This window comes from Fukomys damarensis, unplaced genomic scaffold (genome assembly GCF_012274545.1).
Source record: "Fukomys damarensis isolate Sample0158 unplaced genomic scaffold, DMR_v1.0_HiC HiC_scaffold_38, whole genome shotgun sequence".
Taxonomy (NCBI): Eukaryota; Metazoa; Chordata; class Mammalia; order Rodentia; family Bathyergidae; genus Fukomys; species Fukomys damarensis.
The window spans coordinates 73466963-73482878 of NW_022900950.1; the positions used below are offsets into that span (position 1 = coordinate 73466963).

General features: G+C 50.0%; 1 protein-coding gene across 2 annotated transcripts in view; it reads right to left on the reverse strand.

The window, feature by feature from the left end:
- Gatb (glutamyl-tRNA amidotransferase subunit B) overlaps window positions 1–15916 on the reverse strand; it is a 77425-nt gene that overhangs the window by 24257 nt on the left and 37252 nt on the right. For both annotated transcript variants that reach the window (XM_010627915.3, XM_010627914.3), the window contains 5 exons: window positions 15605–15718; window positions 13426–13510; window positions 12394–12438; window positions 10472–10661; window positions 1090–1223 (listed from right to left, as the gene is read on the reverse strand). In XM_010627915.3, coding sequence (XP_010626217.1) covers window positions 1090–1223; window positions 10472–10661; window positions 12394–12438; window positions 13426–13510; window positions 15605–15718 — 568 coding nt within the window. The remainder of the gene's footprint in view (window positions 1–1089; window positions 1224–10471; window positions 10662–12393; window positions 12439–13425; window positions 13511–15604; window positions 15719–15916) is intronic.

Genomic DNA, 15916 nt, shown 5'->3' on the forward strand with positions numbered 1-15916 from the left:
GTGTGGTGTTAACTGTGCACAGACACCTTTCGGAGTGCTGCAGGCACTGCCGCCCGGCTGTCCGCATCAAGGCACCCTCTTCCTTGTGCCCCGCACTCCAAGCTGGTGCTCATCCCTTCCTCTTGGAAGGTGCCCTCGGGGGAGCCTCAGGCTGCTCCCCAGCCAAGTCCACTGCTCTGCACTGCACACCCGGACGTCACGCATGCTGCTCCCCACGCCACTCCCGCCCAGCATCCCAGTGGCCCTGCCCGCCTCAGGTCTCCTGCCTCTGAGCAGCTCCTCCCCACTTCAATGTCACCAGCTCCTGCATGGTGCGAAGGCACCGCAGACGATGGCCACGTGCACGCAGGAAGTGACCCGAACTGGGAGGAACCTTGATGTGGGACATCCCCAGCCGGGAACAGGGGTCCGTCTGAGCCACCCAGACTGGAGCACCTGTGACAGCAACACAAGCTGAGTGCTGTACGCTGTACCCCAGTGTGGACGTGCAAGTGGAGCCCTGAGCTGAGGCTTTGTCCAAAAGCCCTCCGGGTGAACCCTGGTCTCTCCAGCTGTTCCCGCCGTGCCTCCTGCCTGAGCATGCTGCAGCCCCTGGGCTTTCTGAACCCACCGTAGCTGCGTGCCCCCGGGACGGCATTACTGCTGTCTTTGCCCGGATGACCGTCCTTCCCACCCCTCCGCAACTCCCTCTAGTTCCTCAGGGTGCAGCTCACGCATCAGCCGGGAGCAGCTCTGGCTGACTGCTGTGGCCCAGCTCAGCCCCCACGCCTCGCCTAACCCCATCACACGGAAATGACTGTTTCTTACAGGCTTGCATCTGCCACAGTGTGTAAATCCCTTGTTTGACTGATCTCAGGCTGCCACCCCCGGCACAGCACAGAGGATGCAGTGAGCAGCCAGAGGTGTGAACAGACAAGTGTTCGGGGGATGTGGGGTATTTTTAGAATCTGGAATGCACAGGGGTTTGTTGTCTTGTTAGGAGACGCTGGTGGAGAACAGGGAGAAGGGAGAACTCGCCCTGCCCTATTTCAGCTGCTTCTGGACACGGAATTCACCATAAAGAAGAAAGAATCCCCCGCCCTCACTCACCTCTCACTGACGGCAAGGTTCTGGTGCTTTAAATAGCCCAGGAGCACGTTGAGGACCCAGCTTGTCACCGTTTTTGGCTCTGCCCTAGTTTCTTTCATCACATTTTGGAAGAACTGCAGCAGGCCAACTTCGTTCTGTTAAAAAAATTACATAAAGCATCCAAGAAATGAAAGATCAGCATTCTGAAGGCAGAGCTGCAACTGCCACCCTCTGCCTCCTGCGAGACAGACATCCACTCCTTTCCTCAACTCTGGGCGCCACCAGGAAAATCGGATCATTCTCAACAAACAGCAAATATTCTACTCCTACCCTCTCACACAGCATTTTCTTTTCAAAGGGATAAAAGCCCTGACCATGGGGACCAGAGGACGGTGAACATCACGTCCCCAGCTTGCCTGCCCCTCCGGTGTTGTCCCACACCCGGCAGCCTCAGCCCACAACGTCTGGCCTGAGTCTGATGCCCCCTCTTTCCAGGCCTGGCCTCTGCCAGGGCCCTAGTGATTTCTAGAGGACAAAGTAAGGAATGGAGAAAAGCAAGAAGGAACGAACAGAATATCCATCTCTGAGAAAATTCGCAGTGCATCGTGACACCAGCCCAAGAGCCAGTATGGCCGGCCAGCCCCATAACCAGTGGAGGCACCGTTGGCCCCAGGCCTTCCAAGCCGAGCTGCATGGAGCCGGCCCTGCCTCAACCCCTGTGCTGAGCAATGGCAGAGCAAGGGAACCCGTTTCAAGGAGAGACTGCTGCTAGTTGCCCTCTCAACAGAAGTCAGAAACACACAGTTCTGCTCATTCCATACACAGTGCCAAGTCAGCGCTTGGGAAGGACCGGTAGATGGAACCAGAGGGTCCCCTCGCCACGGGCTCGCCAGAAGGCACAAGTGAGAGCGCGCTTGGTTTGCCTTTGAAACGCTGGAACTGCCACGGCTGTGCATGTCACTACTGGGGCACTCATCAGGTCACAGAGGCCAATGGCCAGCTCAGAGGGACCTGGCAGAACCAGAAATTTAGCGAGTCCTCCCCTTACCAGCCACACACATCAGTTAAATAACAACAGCATGTTTCACTTTCACGGGGAGGCCGGAGTTTCCCGATGCAGAAGGCACGCATTTTAAGTAGGTTTCCCTCACCTGCTGAAACCCAAACCAAACCACACTTTCTTTGAGATATTCTTTTGATACTACAGCTAGGGCTCCCACCTCTTTTCCTTTCTGAAGAGCCTTCATTAACTGAAAGAACCTTTTGGAAAAAAAACACTGGGAAGGAGCAAGCCACACGAACACAAGCTAGTATCCGAAGTTTAGCTACTGCAGAAGCTTTGATATATACACAGGTACACAGCTGCTAAGGTAGAAATTCCATTATACAAAAAAAAAAAAAAGCTACATGTCTTTTGTGACATAAATTATCTGGTGACAAGCCTGCTGAATACTCCCATAATAATGTTGCTGTCCTTTCAAGCCCAGGCTGCTGTTCTGCTCATGCTGACCCACGGCAAAGGCCATCTCAGCACCCCCCAGCTTGACTGGAGAGAAAGGCAAATCCAGGGACACAAAGAGGAAGTGTCGCCCAACTTCCGGGACAGAACTCAGACTTCCGCAATGTGTGCGAATCACCAGGCAAGAGGAGACCACCATGGGGCCCCAGTCAGAGAAGCAGAATTCCCTTTGTTCTGACCCAGGCACACAGGCCGCTGGGGAAGGGAGCTGTCAGAACTCTGCTCTGCCTAGGAAAGGCTCCCAAATCCACCTAGAAATACAACGCCACAGCCTTGCAGGCTTGGCCGAGTGGCTGAGAATATCTATTCCTCTACCCTTGGGTGGTTTTCTTATCGGATGGATACCGTGGTAAGTCAGATTTCTGTTTGTCTTTTCCTGTCAGTGCTGTGATGAAGCTCTCCGAGCTGGAACCAGACTTCAGTTGGCCATACATGGTTTCAGTGCACGATTTAAAGCAGACGTGCAAATCTGCTACGGGCAGCGGGGCCGAAGGAGGCTGCGTGTCTGCAGCAGCTGCCTGGAGAACGATGGATCAATAAGAGCTGTGCGGCTGCCGGCTCCGGCTCTTTAGAACAGCCAGGGGGAAAAACGCACAGGCGCTCTGCTTTTCCAGGCTCCTTAGTTCTTCTGAGACTGGCAAATGCTAATAAACTTGGTGCCAATCTAGGAAGTCTCTGGTGAACATGGCAGCGCGGCCATCTGGTTTTCTCAGAAAAGCGTGGACTGGTACTTCTCTCACATAAAAACCGTAGTAAGAGCAATGTGGGAAGACCACTGCCTCAGGGGACCTTTAGTATGGTTCCCCAGATCTACAGAAGGGAAACTTCAGCCTCACAGCGAGTGAGGGCTGATGGAACTCCCACTTTCCTTCAGAGACAGCTAAAGCAGCAGGACGAAAGGCTGGGTCTTGCTTAATACCAGAGAGTCACACAGCTCCCAGACCAGAAGGCACCCTTTTCACATTTTGATCAAATTTCCCCAAGCACCGATGACACCGTGAGTCGACACGTGGCAGCCTCCGCTTGCCATGGGGAACCATCCATCTCTGGCGACTCTGCAGCCCGTCAGTGGGGCAGTGGGGTGCTTCACTTCGCCGTCACTGCCTGCTCCGGGGGGAGCCTCGGTTTACCCTTTTGGGTACCACCTCCAGAGACGGCAGGATGTGGGGGACCATGCCCTGGAAGAGGATGAAGGCTGCTTTCTCAACGGTAATTCTTGTTCCGGGCCAAACGCACAGCGAACCTGATGACGGCCAGAAAGAGGTTGGACTATATTTATAAGCAGAATGAAACCTGAGAGAGACAGCTGCACGGGGAGACTAGGAGAAAAGGCGGCCCAGAAAGCACGAGCCCGGGGACAAGACAGCTGGTTATGCGACAGGGAGTGTCCTGGCAGCTCCACGGGACCTAGATTAGCACTCCCGGGCTGGCTGAGGGCTCTCAAGGGTACTTACTAATACAGCGCCCCGCGCACTGGGGACTTGGAAACCCTAGGTTTCCCCTACACACGCACAACTATGATAAAGTTTAACATATAAATTACGCAAACCAAGGACTGGAAATAAGATGAAATGGTGGCACTGGGGGTAGAAATGAAGGCAAGGTGAGGACAGAAGTAGAAACAACAGGAAGTAAAGGACTGGGATATTTGTGGGCAGGTGCTCCAGCCTGTGATAAGAATTAGTCCTCCATGGGCTGTGAGACTCCTGTAGTGGGTGCTGCCCATTGGAAACAGAAGCATAACTCACTGTGGGAAGTTTCTTCAGTGGAGAAAATGGGGAATTAACTGGTGGTATGAGGCTGGTCTAAGAAACAAGACTCTTATTTGAACATATCAGGAGAAAGCCAGAAGAATTCGGAACCACTGCTGCCACTTCCGAGAACTTAAGGATATAATAAATCCTGAAAAGAATCCCCAACACCAACGCCATGCTCTCGGGTTAAGAAATACACAGAGAAATCAACGGTCCTATGTTGGTCCCCACAATTTCCATCCCTATGTCCTTTTCTCAGCAGCCTGGGAGCCTCTAAAATTGGAGCAGAAAGAGTTCTCAGCTATTTCACTTGTGCCAACCTCCCAGCACAGCCAGGAAATACACACAGGCTGAGTTCAACCCAGGCCACCAGTTCTGCGCACAGAGCTTTTAGATGAATGCAAACATGGATTTATATTCTCAGAGATGCATTTGCTCTAGGAGAGAAGTTGAGAGAAACCAATTTGGGAATAAAATTTCCCTTGGATAATCAAGACACAAATAATTAAGGTAATAAAAGCTGACAGCTGAGCAGCACAACCACAAGACTGTATCTGCAAGAATGGGCCCATGCCGCATGTTGTCAAGAAATCAATCCTATTGCAGTCACATTGCAATGCGCCTAAAACCACCATCAACTGGTTCCCACCTGGGGAGAAGCTGGGCTCTCACTGGGAGCTTTCTGGATGCAGCTTAAAAGCAGCGTTGACACACACACCTCTAAGGTGTGCCACAAGCCTAAGACATGTACTATCTGCCTTCCAAAGGAAGCAATTCACAAAGTATGGAATCTGGCTTTAGGATTTGTAGGGACAGAACCAGCTTGGCTCCCAAGGCTGGGTACTCAGGACCTCACTCTGCCCTGCACTTCCCCGCCAGGGGCAGTTCTGGAGGGTCAGACAGCTGTGTGTGTCACTCACACCTGAAGAACTGAAGCGCTGCTTCTGCAGGGATAGAGTCACAAGAAGCATCTTTTTATTTAGCTTTACCAGAACAAGATTTTGGTTACTTTTCCAGTGTGTACGTTAACTGTAGAAAGCACCCTTAAGTTGGCAAGCCCTGGATGCAATTTGTAAAATGAATAAAATCAATTTTGAAAATTGCAGGGAGGTGAAATATGGCTGGTGACAGTGTTGAACCAACGGTTTTTCCTTCAACAGTAGTTAGAATGTGACTATAGAACTTTGCACCTTGGCAAGTCTGGGCCATCTGAAACCAGTCAATATAGTTTCAGACGCTATTTCAACTATCAGCTTTCAAGTATACTACATATGGGATGTACAGATATTTATCACAGGAAACTGTTTTATAGACAATTCATCCAGAAAGCAAAACCAGGCCATTTCTAGCTCACAAGACTTACAGGAAAATTGTTGAAAAATAATCCATTTAACAACCAACTGTAGTCATGATAGCTTTTCTGTTTCTTTGTCCCCTGGAGAAATCTTAACCTTTTCTATGATGTCAAAAACAAAGGGTTACGCCTTTCAATGAGGAAGAACCAGCTGGAGAAAATGAAGTTGTTTAAACAACACAACGCATCTCCAGGCTGAATACAAAGACTGGCGCACAGCCAAGGCAGCACAGGTTACTGATTCAGGAGTTCACAGTCATGTTTTCCTGCAGCCAGACTGGGTTTTTCTACACTTCTGCCTTGTGCGGCTCTCTGAACTCTGTGCGTGTGCGTGTGCGTGTGTATTTTCAGTACTGGGGATTGAACGCAGGACCTTGTGCTTGTGAGGCAGGCACAGCACCACTGAGCTAAATCCCGGGCCTTGAACTGTGTTTTATGTCGCTTGGTATCACGACCCTTCTCCCTGGGAGCACATATTTAGCTTTCTCACATTCTATGCAGATTCCGCTATGTCCCCCATATTTGGGGTGCATCATCCTCTTCTTCCAGCCAGCGAGGGGAACAGCTTTGGTTACCTTAGAGGGGTCTCCAAGTTCCCAAGCAGGAACCAAGAGCATCTCCCTGTGAGGGCTCTCAGAGAACATCCAAAGCAACACGGCTGGGCTGAAAGGCTTGTTTCCCAGCAGGACGGCGCCCCGTGGGAAGTGCGGCGAGCCCCGAGGAAACACTACACGGGGGCTGCCCACCGAAACCTCCCACGCAAGAGGGGATGCAGATCTTTCCATCTACTGACTTCGAGCACGGTCAGGTCTCCTGGGAGCTCATGTCCGGTCCTTACCGAGTGCTTCTGATGAGCCAGGCTGGATGAAAAGGGGGTCCCAGCCAAATCACCCCACAACCCGAGCTCCCCAGATGGAGACTCTTCTCAGTGATTCAGGTCGAAGGAGCCACTGTGCCTCTAACAAAACATTCATTTGTGGGAATGTATAAAGGATTAATGTTAGCAAAATAAAAACTTTGAAATGAAAGAGATCCCAACAGTCATTAACTAAAAACATCATTTCATTTGGCACTGTAGCACATTATATGCAACCAGGCAGCACGGTTCAGGAGCAAAGGGCCTGGTCCCTGAAGTCAGTGTGAGTGAACTTGGCTTCACCACAGGCGTGGGAAGAGTTCCTTAACCCAGGAGATTACATTTCCTCACAGGTGACCAGGGGAGAGCGACAACTCCTGGGCTGTCGTAAGGATACGCTAAAGTGGCAGGTGGCATAGGGCAAGATGGCACACGCCTGTAATCCCAGGACTCTGGGTGGCTGAGGCAGGAGGACCACCAGGCTCGATCCTGGCCTGGGCAACTTAGAGCTTGAGACCCTGCCTCGAACAAAAAAAATGAAAACGGACTGGGTATGCAGGTCAGTTTGGAGGCTCTGGGTTCAATCCCCAATACCGCCGCAAAGAAGGGGGCGGGGCACACCGTGAAGTTGGGAGCGTGCTGGAAGGAGGCAAGACACCCTGGGAAGTGCTGCTTAGACAAAGGCTATGGTTCTTTGTGGTCTCTGAAATAAGACACAAGTTCGGGGAGAGACGTCCTCATAGAAAACAGCCTGGGACGCATCTGCGGAGGAAAATGTACATATGTACGATACTGACCATTCTAATAATCACTTCTAGCTCACCAGCTCTGAGAAGGACTTGTTATATTATCAGACTCCCTCCTTTGTCAGAACCTCAGATCTCAGCTTCCGTGTTTCCATCCCTTAATCTTTACAGATGAGGTCAGAAAGCAAGGCAATTTGACACTGGATAGGAAAGAAAGACTAGCTAAATAGGTTAAAGTCCAAGACTGGGCAAGATACTTATAAGAACAGAAAAAAAAATTTAAAAAAACCCAGCAATATGGATTTTTTGTTTGTTGTTGCTTTCTAAACCAGGTATAGTAGCTCATGGTGTGGAGGCTGAGGCACGAGCAGTATGGGTTTGAGGCCAACCTGCACAACTTAGCAAGTCCCTGTCTTACAAAATTAAACAGGCTGGGAATGTAGCTCAGTGTTGGAGTGCCTGTCTTGCATATTCATGACTGAATTCAGTCCCCAGCAGACAGAAACAGAAACAGAAACAAAAACCGAACAAACTTGCAGTTTTCTGCCCTTCACTCATCTGTCCACCCAGTCACTGAAGGCCTGCTATGTCAGGGTTCTTTCAATATCAAAGATTGTGGTAACCAGAACGATTTGCTGCTTACTGCACAACACAATGCCAAGACAAAGGTGAGCTCGTCCTGAAGCCTGTCCTGTCGGGGGAGGCGTGTGTGTGTGTGGGGGGTCTGTGCCCGCCGCTTAATGAAGGTAGGCGGCCCGGAGGCGTGGAGCAGGAGCCCGGCTCTGCACAGCACACCTCCACCGCTGCTATTTATTTAATGAATCCTCCTGGGCACTCTTTAAATTGCAAGATGGTTCATTAGATTTGTGCACCTGTCCTTCTCAGCAATCTGCTGTGTTTCTGATGAGGACGGGGAAAAACATGAACGTATCATCTTCGGGAATGTTATGAGTAACTCAGCTTCCAATGATTACGGAATCATAAAGGGCCCAGGCTGCCTCATTTCGGGAAAACAATTTGTCCGAATCATTCTCTGCCTGTTCCTATCTTGTTCTAATCTCATTTATCTTGAAAATTTCAAGCACTAGTCCTTTAAAAAAAAAACAAAACGAATTACCTAATACATTATCTGTAATCTATAAAAATAAACATGCATTTCAGGTACCCAAGAGTAAATCGTTTAAAAAGATAGCTTAAAACATCACCTCCTTCTTGAAGCCCCCTTTGGTTGTCCCCTCAGAGTCAACTGCACCTCCTCTGGGCTCCCATACTATCTCTATGACAATCTGTCCGCGGGGCTGACGAGCTGTGGTATCGCCTGTGTACACAAGCTCTAGGAAGGCAGAAACAAAAATCTTAAAAACAAAACCAAAAGAGGCTGTCTCTGTCTCCATACCTGCTTCACAGGAGAGGCTAATGAAAGTGCTGAACACTACCAGGTTTTCCTACATGAACCGTTAAAACACACACGCACCCGTGTCCACCGTTTAACCAACACCTGCTCAAAGCCCGCTGGGTTTTGGCCTCTCAAAGGAAGCTTTCCACTTCCCCCTTCACAGACATGAACAACGACAGGACACAAACGTGACTGTGCCAGATGCCGGCCCAGAACACGCTCATCGTGGCCTGGAGTGCGACAATCTCACAGAGGTGTTCTCTGAGGATGCAAATATATTCAGACACTAAAACTGCCTTGTTTTTGAGGGAGATCTGACATGGTCCTTTCTCTTCTCTCGCAGAGAAGGATGGTATATATAAAGGACTTAGACCATTATATACAGTGGCTTCTTCTCTCAGTCACAGCCTTGCAGAAAGAAATGGCCAAGGAACCATTTCATCGCACGCTACCTCATAGGACTGGCTTAAGGCCCGGGGAAAGCAGTAAGTTTCTGTGGCGCCTAGCAGTCTTGGGCCACATCTTGCCATCCCTATCTCGGCTGGCCCACGGTAAGGAAGCACAGGTCTCGGGTTCAGCACTTCCTGCAAGTGGGCTGGAAATTCAACCAAAGATGGTAGGGAAGATGTGTTGGACTGAAACGCAGGTTTGTTCTATCAGACTGGAAGAGCGCACGAGGTGGAAGAGGCTCAGGTTAAGAGCTGTTCTGTGCAGGAACAGAGTGATGGATCCCTACTGTCAGAGAGCGGCGTTAAGAATACTGCTACGCTCATCTGTGCAGCGTGACAGAAACAGGGCTGCCCTCAAGACACCGGAAGTCACTGCGGTGCACTGAGAGGACTGCAAAGATGGACCGCTGAGGCACGGGGAGACCACGGGAGGCGGTGAGCACGGTAAAGTATCAGAAAGTGGGATGATTCCCAACCATCACTGGGACAAAGAGTTTTCCTGTGAGGCGCTCTGGATGCTCCTCATCCCTCATCATCAGTGAGCTGCTCTCCTTACTGTACACTGCTAGGCTGCTGTTACTGACGTGCATAAACATCGTTAACACGCGTGTCTCCCCATCCCCCTGTAGTTATTCCCGGTCTCACAAGAAGCAAAACCCCTGTTCCCACAGATTCTGCTGGTCCAAAAGATGCCTGGGGCCTAGACCTACTCCCTGAGCTACAGCTGCAAAGCTTTCCACTTCCTCCCTTCACAGACAAGACGACAACTGGGACCAAATGCTGCACTCACTGATGTGGCACCACTTTCATGTTGCTATGACAAAGAAACCCACAAAGCCCAGCTTTGAAAAGGATGGAAAATCCCTAAGCAGATTTCAGTAGAGTCAGGTTTTCTAACGGCCCCGTCAGGTGCACCCTCAAGCTTCAAAAGACGGATTCTTTTCGTCAGTCTGCAGTATCGTCTGGGAGAGATGTTTCCTTCCACACATGGTGAAACAACTGGGCAGTTTGTGAACCTAACATCCTGCCAGACCCTGTCACGGCTGGATACTGTTAGACATCTAGAAACCCACGCACTGATTTTCTTCCGTCCTGCAGACACCTGGGAACACACTCATCCATAACATCTGGACCGACTTCCACCTCCACGGCTGCTGTGTGCAGCCTTCGCTGCTACACCAGAGAAATGGCTGATGTGAAGTGGCGCCTCCTCCTCTGGTCTTATGAGGAACACGCACTGCCAGGGGTTACTGTGCCTCATTCTTCTGAGGCCTCTACAGTAGCAGGAAGAATCCGCCCCTCCTCCGCTGCCTTCCCCTGGGCACCCACCAGCAGCATGAAGCTGTGCTCCGGCAGCATCCCGTACCGCTGCACCAGCCGCTCTCGCGTCACGCTGGGGAGCTCGGGCAGCGCCTCCCGAATCTGGTCGATGTTGATCACTTGCTGAGGCTGTGCTCTCGCGGGCAGAGATGCTGTGTCGTAGAGCACCAGGGGAGGCAGGTTGGGCTCTGGCATAAACCTGGGCAGAGAGCAGACAGGACTTGAGTCCGGTGATCAGAACCTGGGCAGATCAGATCAGAATCACATGGCTAAATCTGATACGAATGTTTCCGGGCTTCGATGCTCTGTTACTTGCAAATGTTTTGCATGGCCTATTATGTCACTTTTCTGTTTCCCAAGAAAGTCTGTGTGTACAGGGCTTGCTAAGGGTCTAAGTCACCAAACCGCCACTGCCCACGCTTCTGAAGCAGTGGTGAGTGAAGTAAGTGTAACACAGGGCTGAACCACATGCTGATACACTACTGTGGATAAAGTGAAGATTCACAAAGACATAGGCTGGAAACGGCAGGACCCAATGAGAACAGCTGATGTGTTAGGGAGAAAAGTGACTTTCCCGTCTTTTAATTCTTACTTTTTGGAGTGTTTGTGTAGCAAACAAAAGGTCAAACGAAAAAACCCAAACTTTCTTTCTTGAGAGGTATAAGCACGCATGAATTCTGCCTAAAAATGTGGAAACTAGCGGGAAGGGATGTGCAGGTGGGGCATAGGGCATTTTAGGGGAGTGAAACAATTCTGTGTGACACCATCACGGTGCATGTGTGTTGTTACACATACAGCAAAACGCACAGAATGCATGACACTAAGGGTGGACCCTAATGTGAACTACAGACTTCAGTGAATAATGAGCTATCAGTACCAGCTCGTTACGGTAACAAAACGACCACACACATCCAAGATGTTAACAAAGGGTGCTGTGTTGGACAGGAGGAATGAGTATATCAGAGCTCGACTTTCCACTGAATTTTGCTGTAAATCTAAAGTCACTCAGAGGTAACAGACTGGAAGGGCAAACAACTCATCAACTCACTGCCCAACCCCTGCCATAAAGCAGTCTTACTTCTGATAAGAGGAAATGTAAAGGAGACTTCCTAAAACAGCCAACTTGAAGGACGGAGCAGAAGCCACTGGCTGAATTAAAAGGCAAAGTCCATGCTCCATGAGAAAGCAGCAAAAATACAGCAGGGAGTGACGCTGAGGGACAAAGGAAGCTCCTACCAGACACAGCCTGAACCTAGAAGCTCACGGTGACCAACCCTGACTTCGACACAGACATGACAGGGGTTCTTGGGGTGAGGGCTATGTGCTCCTGACAGCAACAACTGCTTGAGCAGCTCCTGCACTTGCAGAGGAAAAGTGGGCTCACGTCAGCAACTTCACTGCTTAAAGCGTCCATCTTTGCAATCTGCTAATCAGTGGACAAGGCAAAGGGCTCCATTTATCTCAAGCCCATCTTCCTAATGGCTTTCTTCGAAGGTCCCCTGTTAATTTCAACTTGTTTACTTTGTCGGTGAAGAAACACTCCCTGAGGTCTGGAGGGAACTGCCCTTAACATATACGGACACGCTTTTCATTTCCTCTCGGGGGCTGCAGGGCACTGCAGAATTTGCTGCAGAATGCAAGAACCAGAAAGGCCAGGACACTGACCTCTACCGGCATCCTCTTAGCCCAGCTACAGCTTTGACACCGAAGTGAGTGAACAAGGGTCTGCAACAGTTGAATCCCATCAAAGGATTCTGAGGCTCACGATTCCCAGTATGCACACAAAACAGGAAGTCTCAGTTTCCCATCACATAATAACAATAAAAAGTGGTTCGTAAGAGGTCTCCAGGATCATTATGATCTCTAAGTGGATCTGAAATACACCCATAACCCACAGTAGGCAATGACATCTTGACACGAGAAGTGATCACCTGTAGTCTTGTTTTCCTTCCTTGTCTCTCATTGGCACGGTGCAACTGTAATAGTTACAGAAGAAAATATTAAGCAGACGTTTCCGGCGAACAGGCAGACAAGGGGCACACTAGAGTTTGGATCTGGAGTCTTTCCTCAAGGTGCTACTGGGAGGTGGTACTTTATGAGGTGGTGCTGGCGGGACGCTCGTGGGTTGCTGGAGCACGTGCTTGAAGGGGACTGTGGCACCCTGGTCTCTCTCCCTCTTCCCCACCACGCTGTACCATCACAGGCCCAAAACCACTAACACTGTGTGTGTGAGGCCAAACAAACCTCTTCTCTTTGTATGTTGTTTAGCCAAGATAGCTGTCTCTATAGTGAAAACTGATTAAAAGGGTTTCCTCTGCCAATAAGGGACACAGGCAAATTCAAGTTCTTTAGCTTTCCATGGATGATATAGAAATACAATATAAGAAAAAGAGAAATTTAAAAATTACTTTACTGTTTCCTTTTTTGTTATGGTGTTGGAGATGGAACCCAGGGCCTCACATGTGCTAGGAAGAGCTCTACCACTGAGTTACATTCCAGCTGAGTTTTCACTCAAGCTTTTACACTCTGGAGTTTTCAGTAATATTCTGCTTGAGAAATACAATCCTCAGAACTGAGTCAGAAAATCAAGGTGAAAGCTAGCTCGAAACATACAAAGAAGCATCCCTACAACTGAGTTTCAGCTCTACCTCCTTCTAGCCTAAGCTGGTACAGGTCTGAGAGATTACTTAAAAGTAAAAATTCCTGTTACAAAGCAGGCAAGCTGGAGGTAAGGGAGGTCTAGGATGACAGCCAAGCACTTCTGAACAAGGCTGGGTCCATTTACATCTCTGGGAGCAGAGAGGGCATATTATAGCCCTGTGGGCTACAGTGCTCTTTGCTAAAGAGGAAAGCCAAGTGTGGGGAAGCTTGGGAGTCCTTTCAGCCACATCACTGGTCTGGGGCCATGCCCAGACTTCTTGTGCCCCCCACTGTACTCAGGGTGCATAGGAAGGCAAACTCACCCCAGCTTGCAATCAAATGAGCGAGTTTCATTCAGAATTTCACCTCCATTCTCAAGTTCATTGATCTGCCTCTGAATTTCATAGTCTACAAGAGACACAATAATTCAGTACCATACTCTGATTATATCCTTAATCAATTCAGGCAATAATGGGAAACCTTTCTCAATCTTAAAGTCAAAGAAAAATCAAGAAGATTGTGTAGAATAATCCTTCCCTTGCATGCTGTATTTTCTTCTCACTGCCGTCACGGAACACTGATGCTGGAAACGGCCCTAAGTTTTTGGAGAAAACTCAGGTTTGGAGAGATGAAGCCACCTGGTACAGATTACACAACTTGGTAGACATCAGGCTCGGACCCGTATGTGGGTTGGATGACTACAGACCTAGGACTGTTGCCAGCAGGGATCTGTACCCTGAGATCTGCGGACAGGCTGTGAAGGGCTCTGCTATCCAAGTTATAGATGAAATGCGGATTTTAGCAAGCGGGCCCACGTCCATGTCTTGTATACCGCTAAGCTCTTTTAGGAAAATAAATCTCCCCTCTAACTCCCCACCCTGCCACGCACCACCTTCCCTTGCTCAAATCCAAGCTGTCTAAGTAGTTAAGATGGCGGTAACACCAAACACGTCTACTTTTGGCTCTCACTCCTCTACTCCAAAGCTCTGATGTGAGATGATGGCGGCAAGGTCCAACATAGGGAGAAAAAGCCGGTGGAAAATGGCGGCCTTGGAGAAAGAAGCCCAGGCCGTGGAAGCGCTGGCTCCTCCGGCTGAGTCGGAGACCACAGGCGGAACCGACTGCTGCATGGAAGGGTATCAGGGCTGCCAAAGGCGTTAACTCACCGCCACTCAGTCTACTTAAAATCTGCTTGTTCGTCCTTTTCCTAGGTCACCCCCATGCTTTAGAATGACGGGCCCTGGACCCCACTGCACCGGGGGGAAGCGAAACACGCAGCTTTCTGTTCCAAGCTTCCCCTCACACACAGGCCACCAGCACAGGGCCCAATCCACAACTTCATGGTATCAGAAGTGCAGCTGCATCTTCCCCCAGACAGAGGAGTCCCCTCTTCAGTCTGTCTTTGCAAGGCAACGCTCCCTTCCCCTTCCCAGAAATGACCTCCTTGACCATTGTATGGTGTTTTTCTCCTGGACCTCTGTACACTACAAAGTGACTTCACCAAGCCTGATCATTTCGGGTCGGGATAATGAGATCTTACACCAGACCAGCATCATCTTTTCTGAACTGTTTCTAGAACTATTCTTGGCCAGACCCAGGATTCTACTAAACATTCTGACTATAGCAGTGCTCTGGAAACATGTCCAGCTATCTAGATCTTTGTACTTTCTTGGAGGGACACACTTTACACTCCGTCCCTGCCTCTTTCTCTCTCTCGGAATCTGTGGTGTTTGTTGTTATAGTTTTTAATGTTTTTAGACCTGAGATGACCTCCCCTCAGAGTCAGTTACCGGTTTCTAAGGGATTGCTCAGATATTTAGCCTGCTAAACTGTTCCATCTTCCTTACATATTTGTCATCCATGAGCACAGTACGGGGCTCCAGTAAGACCGATTCCGACTGCACAGGCACATACAATCTTTTAGGTGAAAAGAGTACAAAACCGAGAAACATACTGGCCAATTGGGCCATGCAATTTCCAACTTAAACAGATACAACCTCAACAAGTTCAAGCAGGAACTGAACAAATTTGACTTTATAAGGAATGCAGCACATGGCAAAACACAGAAGCAACATTCCGTGAATCCTCCGTGAAGAGCCAGAGTGTATTTCTCTCCCCTCAAGCCTGCTTTGAACGGGATGTGCTGGAGGTGACAGCGTGTGAGTTGTGCAGATTAGGACTCAGGCAGGCGTGTGGCTTCCGTCTCCTTTCTCCCAGACGTGCTCACCAGCAGCTAAGAAGCCTGGGTGAGGCAGGGGACGGGGCAAGGGCCGCGTGGGCAGGGAAGCCTCGTGGACAGGAGGGCACGTGAACGAGACCTCCTCTGACCTGTTTCTGTGGGCCTGTCAGCTTCCCCCAGCTGCAGCAGCGAGCAAAGGCATTACCCGAAAAAGAGCCAGCGTTGTCAAAGCTGAAGCGGTTGCTCCGTCAGTCACCGAATTCAGGCAGGCGACAAGTGATGACTGACAGAAAAGAATAGGAGCAGTGACAGCGGACACTCACCTATGGCTCTGGCCAAGAACCTGATGCTGTTGAGGTTCTTCACCTCTGTGCGGATGCCGAGGGGCTCCCCGGGGTGATGCACGGATATATTTGCGTCCACTCTCAGCTGGCCCTCTGGAGGGAGAGAAAGAGGAGAAAATCCTTGAGGCAGCGGGGTCTTTTTAAGGCGGGAAGAGTCAAGGTAAGCTGTACCTGCCATGCCGTCCAGTGACAGCCACTGGCCCTAGGGGTAGCAAGCCTGGTCCTGAAGCACACAGCCAGTCCCCTGTCGCTCGAGAGCGGTCAGAGGCCCAGGGCACCTCCGTGTTTATG